At 36.7% G+C, this 11,944-nt stretch overlaps 1 protein-coding gene across 1 annotated transcript in view; it reads right to left on the bottom strand.

Annotated features, from left to right (window-relative positions):
* Positions 1-2,286: 2,286 nt before the first annotated feature.
* Positions 2,287-11,944, bottom strand: part of asic4a (acid-sensing (proton-gated) ion channel family member 4a) — a 108,723-nt gene continuing 99,065 nt past the window's right edge. Inside the window, exons 9-10 of the mRNA XM_067409604.1 lie at positions 11,683-11,802; positions 2,287-2,403 (exon numbers count right to left, since the gene is read on the bottom strand). Coding sequence (XP_067265705.1) covers positions 2,287-2,403; positions 11,683-11,802 — 237 coding nt within the window. The remainder of the gene's footprint in view (positions 2,404-11,682; positions 11,803-11,944) is intronic.

Here is an 11,944-nt window from a genome sequence, read left to right as displayed (position 1 = left end):
CACGATGCATTAAGAGATGGGGGTGAAAACTTTTGAATTTGAATATCAAGGTAAAATGTACTTAATTTTTCTTCCGGGAATCATGCAAGTATCTTCTGTTGCTTCAGAAGGGCAGTACCAAATGAAAAACAATGATATTTAAACAAAATAAGAAAAATTGGGACATCTTCATCCTGTTCAAAAGTTTTCACCCCTCGGCTCTTAATGCATCGTGTTTCCTTCTGGAGCATCAGTGAATGTTTGAACCTTTTTTAATAGTTGAGTTTGAGTCCCTCAGTTGTGCTCAGTGTGAAAAGATGGATCTCAAAATCCTACAGTCACTGCTGGAAAGGGTTCAAATATGCAAAAATGCTTGAAAACTGATGAATCTGCAGGACCTGGAGGATTTTTCTGAAGAACAGAGCTCAGTTTAACTGCTCAGAACAAACAAGAGACTCATGAACAACCATCACAAAAAACAAAAACAAAAAAACAAACAGTCATAGATCATCAGGTAACCACACAGTATTAAGAACCAATGGGGTTATTTTAATAAATTCAGCTATTCTTGTGTCTTGTGAACTAAATGCAAACATCTGTTATGTAAAATATCTTACTCAGGACAGTACTAAACAAAACATAACATGCATTTTGTATGATCTCTCTTATTTTGTTACAATTATTCACATTTTCACAGATTCTGCAAGGGGTTCACATACTTTATCTTGCAACTGTATAAGACAATTCTGTTGCGCCCTATTTCTGAATGTGGGGAAATAAAAAATAAAAAAGTAAAAAAAAAAATGTATTATATAATTTTGTATGTATTTTTTATTATAATCTCTGCTCATTTTAATAGCACAACCTTTAAACCATATCTTACACAAGTCTTACACGCGTCATAATAAATTAGAAATTATCCCAATAATAATCAGGCAATAATCAGAGAACAACTGCACCTGAAATGTCTGATCATGAAGTAATACATATCAAAAAAATAAAGAAATAAATAAAAAAAGGAAAAAATGGGGTGCTACACAGTTGACTTACAGTAATATTAGCCATATCTGTAAACACCAATTCAATATCGGCATTTATGATATCAGGACTGTAGTGAAAATGGAAACGTTTTTAGTCTATGAACTGTCAGTGCCTGCTGAATTTTCCACCCAGAAAAGCCGGTGGTTTCTGATTGAAATGCTTTGCACATCTGGCCTTTTGTCAAAGACACTGCAAGACATTTCACAGCTAAGAACCCTGAGAAAAACTCATCAACGGACTTTTAAACATCTAGCCATACGCTGCGGTGCATCAGATTACTCATAGTTTGCGAATATGCTGAGCAAACCCGGTTTATCATTCTCTGTGGAACCGCTGCACTCTGTCTCATTCAAAAGTGAAACTAGGAACATAAGGTCTGTTTTATTAAACACTTTTGGGAGGTCTGGGAGAGTGGATCCATTAGCTGATGGATGGATGAAACAAACCTTTTCCATATGGTTACCGCAACGGCTCTGGAGGGCTGGTGGGCTTACTGTACGCATCATTTGGCTCTCCAATGGGAAGTAACCTCACAAGAAGATTATGTTGTTACTGCTAATGACACCCATCACCACTCACACGTTACATCTCTATAAATAACATTACAAAATTTGTGGATTATTCAATATACTTGAAGTTAAACCATTTGAGATAAAGGAAACATTTACCAGACATATCCAATAGAGATGGATACAAATTACTTTTCTGAAACACTTAAACTATTCTACACCGTCCCCATGATTTCAGTGAAATACCAGAGTTAAGATATTTCTCTTCAACTCTGATCCTAAGGGTTGATAGCCATGATTTAAATACATAATTTACATTTGTAGATTAATCTGAATTATAATATTTCACAAGATAAGAAGTCACCAAATAAAACTAACAGCTGACAAAATATAAAGTAAGAATGTAATGCTTCAAACATGATCTGAAGTATAAAGTGGCTCTAGATGTCATGCAGTCTATGCCTTGATATAGTAGAGGCCCAATACCAAGGTATTCCGTGTAGAAATCGTAGAGTTTCCACTGATGTCATTTCCTGCGAGATGAGGGGGGAAAGAACAGGATTTCAGAGTCTCCTGCTGGACCGTAATGTCCGATCCGTGCCCGTGTTCGGTTAGAAGCGAGGGTTTAGAGTTCGACTTTGGCTGTAGCTTTAACTGGTGACAGCGAGAGAGATTAGCGCTGAGATCTGAGGGTCTTTCGTTGAGCCCACCTTCAGCACTGAGGGCACTCTTTCAGCAGACGTCAACAGGCGGCTTCCTAGCAGGCAAAGTCTTCGAACACTCGGTGGTGGGTACGGTGGTGATGATGGTGATTTGGGAGGATGGTGTTAGCATAAGCTCCCTCCGAGTGGCTCCGGCTCTTCTCGTCAGAATCCTGTCAGGAACAGAGAATGTCAGAGGGGATTCTGCGAAGATACTTTAACTCCTACATCTTACACACTATTCCATTGTGAATAAAACTCCTTGAATGACTAACCCTGTGAATCGTTGTTTAATCTGTGGTGTGATAAAGAAAAAGCCACTCGAGGCTGAGAGTTACAGTGGTTTATCATAGTTAAACCCCTTTGACAATAATAGATTCACTGTTATACATGGTCTTAAGTGGTTTATTTCATCTATAAAATGGTGGCAAAAGTACAGTGATTAAAGACAGCATCTGACATGTTCACTTATAGACTGCTATGAATTAAAATTTCTGTAAGTAATTTCAGATGCTTCTGATTATACTGAAATAGGCAGCCCCTATCTATTCGACTTCCTTTCCAAAATCTTATCACCAAAGACATGCCAGCACAGGGATTTTTAAACAGGGGTCTGGGAATTCTCAGGGAGTAAAGAAGGCCCATGGAAACTTTCAGAAAAAAAGTATATACACTACGTTCTACTTGAACAGTAAAAAAATGTTAATGTTTTTGAAAGAGGTCTTTAACGCTCACCAAGGCTGCATTTATTTGATTAAAAAAATACAGTAAAAACAGTAATTTTGTGTATATTTTAAAGAGGACATAAAATGATAATCAGACTTTTTCTGTGTTAAGTGCTATAATTGGGTCTCCGGCGGATCTACCAACCCAGAAAAAATCCTGTGAAAAAGGACAACCCAGTAACTTTGTTTTGGTAAGACTTTCTCTGCAACCATGTGAAAAAACAAGCCACTCAGATTTCGCTCCCCTTTTGATGTAGGAAGGGGATCTTATTATAATATTCTATCCTTAATCTGTGGCCCTGTCCCAAATGGCACACTTCATGTGGACTTTCGGTCTCGTGGACTCGCCGAGTCTACGAGTCCGTAGGCCGTCCCATTCAGCATTTTAATGCTCTGAAGTGTGCTCAGCAGCGCCCCCTTTGTACCCTTGAAGCGGTCTTCAGCGAAGCCCGCATAGATGCAGGCTCCGCACACTTTAACTACCCAGGAATCCTTGCGAAATGCCAATCAGACAATGGATGGGAGGAGATTTCGCTCAAGAGCAATTGATGACATGGCTGAGATGAAAATATTTAAGTGACGGTTTTATGACCAAGGTGTACATTTTACCAGTTGTTACCTACAGTTTATACAAACATTATGGTCATCGACCAGTGGTTGATATCTCAAACATAATAATAACTTGTTGAATAATAATATCGCATTATGTTATTCATTAAATAAATAGAACCGAATGTCAGGGCTTTACTGAGTCATATGTAAACCTAGTATTTATATTTAAACCTGTAAATTCATCTGAAACTCACGCACATGCTTATTATGTGTTAAAATTGTAATCTTAGTTCAAATGGAACATTATGTATCATTACAACTGTATACATTATTTAAATAAGCATGTGTATACTGTCTAATGCCCAGGTGGCATAAGCAAAAGCAGGCTGTGTAGTTGACACTGAGATAATATTTTGCAAAAGAAAAGAAACCTGTTCTCGATGCTAAATATTATAATATTTGTATAAGATATTTGTGATATACAACAACAATAGGCAGCATTCCCCGAACCTGCAGCTCCTGTCAAAAAACAACCAGACCGTTATTTCCGGCGTGACGATCGAGTCTGTCCCAAAAATACCTCTCAATGCGCCCTCGTGGACTCGCGCCAAGGGCCCTATGTCTGCACTACATGACGTCACCAAAGTGTGGACTCTGAGGAAGTCCACAAGTCCAGAGTGTGCCATTTGGGACAGGGCCCAAATGTTTCCACCCACGGCGCCACCATTTTGTTTTTTGCAAGCGACAACAGTGCATCAGTAACAACCCTGATCAAACACACTTGAATGTCTTCAGGATTACTAAAGCTACCTGAAGGAAGGTGAGTTGTGTCAGAGCAAAACTCTGCAGGACAGCAGCACTCATTTTAGAGAAGTGCAAGTCATCTTACACCAGACTGCTTTGCACACGAGGGTCAGTAAAACACAGGTCTCATGGAAAGACGTACTTGTGTGAACATTTTTGCAAGTCGCAAAATACGTACCGATACGTATATATCACTGCAGTTTCCAACAGAAATGAACACTAGAGGCAGTAAAACAGCAAGCACTTTAAATCGTTTTCATACACAATTATGATTACAGGGTCAGATTATGGATTAATAAAGACTTGATTTCACCTCTTCATGTACAATATTATGTTATGATCTCAAAATGCTTTTACTAAAGTGCACTATTTGTAAACAAATACATTTCATGTTTTGCTTTTCTGACATAACAAGTTTGCTCGGTAGCTCAGCTGATACAGAGTTGTACTTCGGATGCGGAAGGTTTGAGTACGAATCCCGTGAAAGATGAGTCATGGTAAAAGCGCTCAAAGATGAGAGATGAAAAGCAAGCTAAAATGCTTTTTATGTCACGTTTGCTTTTGTTAACACTATCGGGTAGGTTTAGGTGTAAAGTTATTTTTAAATGTAATGGAGCATTAGCACTCACTGGACATTTCAAATCAGAACTGCGGTGATACGTATAAAACCAATGTAATAAAAACATACCATATTCACGTCCATCTGTTTCGGAAAAAAACACGCTTTTAGCGCCACTTCACATTTCACATTGAAACTGTCACGAAACGTACATGGCACTATGTATTTTCGTTTTTGCAAAAATGTTCCTGCAGGTACATTTTCCTAATGAGACTGGGCTGGGATTTGCACAGTTATATTTGCTGTGTGAGCTTCTCCTGTATTGTTTACACCTCAGTGTATAGGAATCGCATGCATGCTTATTTGCATTTAAAGACATACATCAGCACATTTTTTCACCCACCCATAAATAAGAAGTTAATACAAGGTATAATAAACAAAATCCATGTGGTTTTGAGCTGAAACTTAACAAGACACAATCTGAGGACACCTGAGATTTATATTAAATCTTGTCAAAATGGGCATAATAGGTCACCTTTAAAATGAAATTTATTCCTGTGACAGTAAAGCATCACTACTCCAGTTTTCCATGTAACATGATCCTTCAGAAATCATTCTAATGCTGATTTGCTGCTCAAGAGACATTTCTTTTTCTTATTATGTGGAAAACTGAAGTTGTGCTGCTGAATATTTTTGTGGAAACTGTAGTACAATTTTTTTTTCAGTATTCTAAAGTTTAAAAGAACAGCATTTATTTGAAATCTTTTGTAGCATTATAAATGTTTTTACTGTCACTTTTGATCTATTTAATGTATTCTTAACAAATAAAAGCATTAATTTATATTAAAAATATCTTACTGACCCCAAACCTTTGAACAGTGTATATATATATATATATATATATATATATATATATATATATATACACACATACATATACATATATATACATACATTTATGAGATGTCATAAAATTAACTATTTTAACCATATTATAATAATATTTTCACACATTTTTCTTTTTTTTGTATACAGTGATGATATATTGTACAACACAATTATGTTTAGGAAACATCATGTTGTCTTCATAAAAAAATCTTGCTATTTTTCACACAGTATAAATGCAACTGCACACATTAAAATAAAATATATAATACATAAAAAAAGGTATCTCTATATTTTAGGAAGGCTGTCAAGGTGATAATCATATTTGGTGGTCCTTGTCATCAAAAAGTTAAAAAATACCTGTGTCAGCCATCCCAAATGTGCAAAAGAGACTATTTCTGATTGGCTGCAAAATCATAGCTCTCCTCTTTTTTTTTTTTTTTTTTTGCTGTTGACAGAGTCTAGGGTGGTCACAGAAAGGTGTGATTTCTGAGAACTCTTTTTCAGTTGTATCTGATAGATAGCAAGAACATTTTATGTGGCATTCCAAAAAAAAAAAGAAAAAAAAATTAACAGCATCTTTAATACTACAAAGGAAGTTAGCTTGCAGGGTTGCCACCTCTCACATTTTCAGGCTGTGTCTCACACTCTCATATTGCCCAACTAAATCTCACGCCAAATAAAAAGACAAGCTAAATAAATTGCTAAATCTGCTCATAAGATTTTCCGACCAGCACTGGACTTGTTAGGTCTAACATACAATCTGAACTGGTCAAATGCCACCAATAAAATTTCTTCCTGTGCTTCGCCAGATGATCTTCTAGCTACAGAGCTAGAAGAAATCCTAGCGGATGAGTCGCGTGTTTGTGTCCCCAAACAATAAGGGCACGAAATTAACACCTGCCAGGCTCCAAATGCAGATGAAGTTCACAGTCTGGCCACTCTGGCGGCTGATAATTTCATTGTCTATTAGTTGAATATGTGTGCTGTGGCAGGAGGACTTCAGTCATTAACATCAATGACAGTACAGAAAACCCATCATTGCAAAAGTCTATAATTTGCATTATTCCTATGCGCATATTTACATGTTGCTAAATAGTTTGTCATAACAGCAAGAGAGTAGCCTTTAAACTTCAAAGACGCTTGTGTAACAGATGGAGCTCATTAGAGAAATGAGCGCAATGAATAGGAATATTTTAATGCATCAAAATTTATGCAAAATTTAAGAAATATATTTCATAAAAAATAACTTTAATGACCTGTTGGATTGAGCTTGTATTTTTCTTTATATTTAGCGATTTTTTTCTCTTTACAACTGTGACATGTTATATTTAGTTTATATTGCATACAACACTGTACCTTACTGACACACAATCTGAAGCATATTCTAAAATAAATGTTTATATATACAGGTGCATCTCAATAAATTAGAATATCAGGAAAAAGTTTTTTTTTTTTTTTTTTGTAATTTAATTCAAAAGTAAAAAAGTAAAACTTAAATATGTTCTAGATTTATTAGACAAAGTAAAATATTTCCAGACTTTTTTGTTTTCATTTTGATGATTACAACTTGCTGCTCATCAATTCTATTGCTCGTTCTATTAAATTACCATTCTCAGGGTATAAATACTGGGTTTAAGTCAGTAATCCCAACAGTAGTCATGGGGAAGTCTGCTAACTTGACAGTTGTCCAGAAGACGATCATCAAGATGAAGAATGAGGGTAAGCCACAGAGGGTCACTGCTGAAAGAGCTGGCTGTTTGCAGAATGCTGTGCCAAAGCATATTCATGGAAAGTTGACTGGAAGGAAAAAGTGTGGTAGGAAAAGGTGAACAAGTGAAAGGAATGGCCACAGGCTTGAGAAGATTGTCAAGCTTAAGTATTTGGGTGAATTTCAATATTATGATAAAATTAGGAATGAATTGTTGAATTATCTCTGTCACCCCCTTGTTAAGCATAGACATGAAAATGCACTATTCAAACTTAAATGTTTGTAATTCATGAATGCTTCAGAATACAGGGTTAATAAAGGCTTTCTGAAGTGAAACAATGCATTTAAAAATGTGTGATTGTGTTCATCAGAAAAAAGAAAGTCATATACACCTAGGATGGCTTGAGGGTGAGTAAAGCTTAGGCTAATTTTTATTGGAAAGTGAACTAAACACTGTAAACGATTTCCGTTGTTTTCACGGTATTATACTGTGTTCTCAACAGTTCCCTACTGTAGAATCTGAGTACAGCATATTACTGTAGATTTTGTAGTTTTCACAGCTTGTTACTGTATTCTTAACAGTTTCCAACTGTATAAGCTGTGTACAGTATGTTACTGTAGATTTTCAATGCATTCTGGGAAAATATTAGCCTACTGTATATCTAAATACAGTAGGCTACTAAATGACCGCGAAAAACAACCACACACCTCCTCATGCATGACAGACTCATCATGAAGATGAAAGCCTACAACAGTATAGTAGGTTAACTTTTCTTTTTTTTTCACTTTATGTTTTATTCTGATGTTATTTCCAAGATATAACGCTATGTTTTAGTTAATACATTTCCATAAAAATACATGAGTAAGCGTTCATTTTCTGCCATTTTCCTCCTGCAGCGTGGTGAAGATTAAAGTCTGAGGACGGAGTAGCCTACGTGAAATTGGTAGGTGGGTATACTTTAAAACACATGTAATTGCCTTATCTGTTTTATACAAATGTTATTTGCAAAGTATAAATACGTTTGAGTTAATAAATATATGTATGAACATCGGACCGGGTGAGCATTTCCCATTTAAGCCGCACTAACTAGAATTTTCCTCCCGCAGCGGCGCTGGCAGACCGGCTGGACCATCGCGAGACAGGCGGGAAGAGCCGTTATGAAGACAAAAAGCCTACTACCTGAAATTGGTAGGTCAGTTTTAAAACGCATGTAATCGCCTTTTTTTGTTTTGTACTAATATTGTTTGCAAGGTATAAAGATGTTTTAGTTTATAAATATCCGTAAGAACATCGAAGCGGGTGCTCATTTCCCTGTCAAGCCGCACTGAGTAGCTCTTTCCTCCCGCAGCGGCGCTGGCAGAGACCGGCTGAACTAACGTGAGACAGGCGGGAAGAGTCGTTATGAAGACGAAAAGCATTCGTGAAAATGGTAGGTCAACTTTAAAACGCACGTAATCACTTTTTTTGTTTTGTACCAATGTTGTTTGCAACTTCAAGGTATAAATACTTTTGGTGCTGCTGGCGCTCATTTCCCAGTTAAGCCGTGCTGACAGCATTTTTTTTCTGCAGCAGCGCTGGCAGACGGGCTAAACCATCGTGAGACGGGGGAAGAGTCGTCGCCATAAAGAAGACCATTTTCTTTATGGCATGTGGTTTTAAGATGTAAGATGATATGTATTCACTGCTTATTGTTGTATACTGCTACTAATTAAGTACTTTAACTCTTCAAACTTTATTTTTATATTTTATAACATTTATTTTCCACTGACACAATGTGTTAATGTGATTTTAGTGGTGTGAATTTAATTGTATTTTTTTGTTAATTGATTAAATTAATATGCTGGTAAATTTCTGTATTGAAGTTCAGAAATATAAAAGATGAAACCTAAATAAAGTTGATCTGAAGCAATAATTTGTGTTATTGAATATATAACAGTTAAAATAAATAAAATTTAACTGTTAAAATAACTACAGTAGTTTTAGGCATACTGTAAAATAAAGTACAGCATTATACTTTATTTTACAGTACAGTACAGTAAAACTACTGTAGTTATTTTTACGATAATTTTACTGTGGTATTAAATACAGTAACTACTGGATAATTGTTGCCAGTAAGTTACTGTTAATTTGACAATAAACATTTTACAGTGAACCTTTAATATATGTCTGTCACGTGTCTATCATATGGAACCTTGATTCTCTTTTTGATGATATGTGTTTTGTAAAGATTAGAAAAGATTTTTAATTATAAAATATTTAAAATATATTTTGTAATATGAAACATGTCACCGCCCACTAGGGGGAGGAGCCCGCTAAAAGGATTTAAAGGTGACCTATTATGCCCCTTTTGACAAGATGTAATATAAGTCTCTGGTGTCCCCAGAATGTGTCTTTGAAGTTTCAGCGCAAAATACCCCACAGATCATTTATTATAGCTTGTCAAATTTGCCCCAATTTGGGTGTGTGCAAAATCAAGTCATTTTTGTGGGTGTCTTGCTTTAAATGCAAACGAGCTCGTACTCCCCGCCCCCAAGCTCGCTTGTCATTCCAGTACACTGAGGAATACATACATACACTGAAGCAAACAGCAAATAAAACGTGCAAAATTGATTATTACAAACTGTTCTTGATGCAGCATATAACATAGTTATGGCATGTATATTGTGAATGTTTGCTAAAATTCGATTCTGAATGATTTTGATAATGTGATGCACGGCTAACGGGGCTAAAGCTACACACTGTTGGAGAGACTCAATAAGAATAAAGATGCGTTTATGAATTATACAGACTACACGCGTTTTTGGGTTAAAAATGAGAATAACGACATGGCTCTGTTCCCCGTGAATAGAGTAAGAAACAATGCCACATTTACAGTAACGTTACATTAGCAACATGCTAACTAAACATTCAGGGAGATGATTTGCCAACATTACGAACAGTTGGTATCGATCAATCTTTGAGAATCAATTTCTGTGCAAATCCTGTGTTTTACTGACGATCATGTGAAACTTTCTAGTGTTATTGACTTACATATACTGCTATATGAATTTATCTAGCCACATTCCCTTCATAAATAAAATTACACCACTGTCCTTAGAGGCTCAGATGCCGTCAGTGATAATGTTTACATAGCTGAGACATATCACAAGCTCAGGGACGGTCGTTCTTGAGTGCTACTGTCCTGCAGAGTTTTGCTCCGACATAACTCACATTCCTTCACGTAGCTTTAGTAATCCTGAAGACATTCAAGTGTGTTTGATCAGGGTTGTAACTAAACTGCTTCTGCTGCACTCCAGGACCAGTGTTACTCGTCGCTTGCGAAAACAATGGGGGCGACATGGGTGGAAAAAACAGATTCAGAGGGTGGTAATATTATAATAAGATCCCCTTCCTACGTCACAAGGGGAGTGAAATCAGAACGGCTCGATTTCTCACATGCTTGTAGAGAAAGGCTTACCAAAACAAAGTTACTGGGTTGTCCTTTTTCATATATTCTGTGCTGGTAGATGCACCAGAGACACGATTATAGAACTTAAACATGGGAAAAATCAGATTTTCATGATATGACCCCTTTAAAGTACCATTTCCATGGTAACACAATGTTTGACTTCAAAACAGTTTGAATTTTGACTTTTTAAGAAATGATACCTAATTTATGATGATTACTAAAACATGTGATAGGAAAAAAAAGGCTATAAAAAAAGAGGTTAAAACCTCAAAAAGGGGCGTGTCATTGATTGAGCACATGTCATCAAAATCTCACTCCAGCAGGCAACCAAAGTTGGCAAACTTGACACATTAATATAGAACTGAAGGACACAGGTAAGCATAATCTACATATCAGCTATTTCACACCGGCTTCAAAGTTATTCCGATTTTAGAGCTGGAACTGTCAGTTTATAATGATTGAACAATCTTAGGTCACGACCCTCTGGCCGTCCTGAATCGAATTAGTTTTTGAGCATAATCCATTTCTCATGAATTTAATGTGCTCTGCCAACATCTGTGTTCTTCTTCCATGAACAGAAGATCGGATTGCAATAAGAACAAGGGAGATTTGATTCAATCCTGGTCTAAGCAGACAGCCTGGCTTCCCAATCATGGCTCAATATCCTGCTGCTGATGTCGTATTTCCCTCCGGGCTTTGTTCCTATTCAAGAGTTGATCTGTGCTGCATCCTAAAACTAGAGCTCCAGAGATTAGCATGTGGCTTACCTTAGTTTTCATTTCCTCCAGGTTTACTGTGGCGACTGTGCTGGCCTGTTGCTGCTGCTGGGTTTGCTTTTTGTCATCTCTTTGTGGCCTGAGCAAACGCTCCAACCTGTGTTTGATCACCTAGGAAAGCGAGGGGAAGTGAGGGTGAAGAGGGTAGCAGGGAAAGTAGGACAAATGAGGGCTATAAACAGTTTTGCAACATCAGCATTTCTGCTGCTCAGCTCAGAGGTCCAGTCTTATCTGCTCTTATGGGAAATACTGC

The sequence above is a fragment of the Chanodichthys erythropterus genome, chromosome 14 (assembly GCF_024489055.1).
Source record: "Chanodichthys erythropterus isolate Z2021 chromosome 14, ASM2448905v1, whole genome shotgun sequence".
NCBI lineage: Eukaryota > Metazoa > Chordata > Actinopteri > Cypriniformes > Xenocyprididae > Chanodichthys > Chanodichthys erythropterus.
This window is presented reverse-complemented; position numbering and strand designations above follow the sequence as displayed.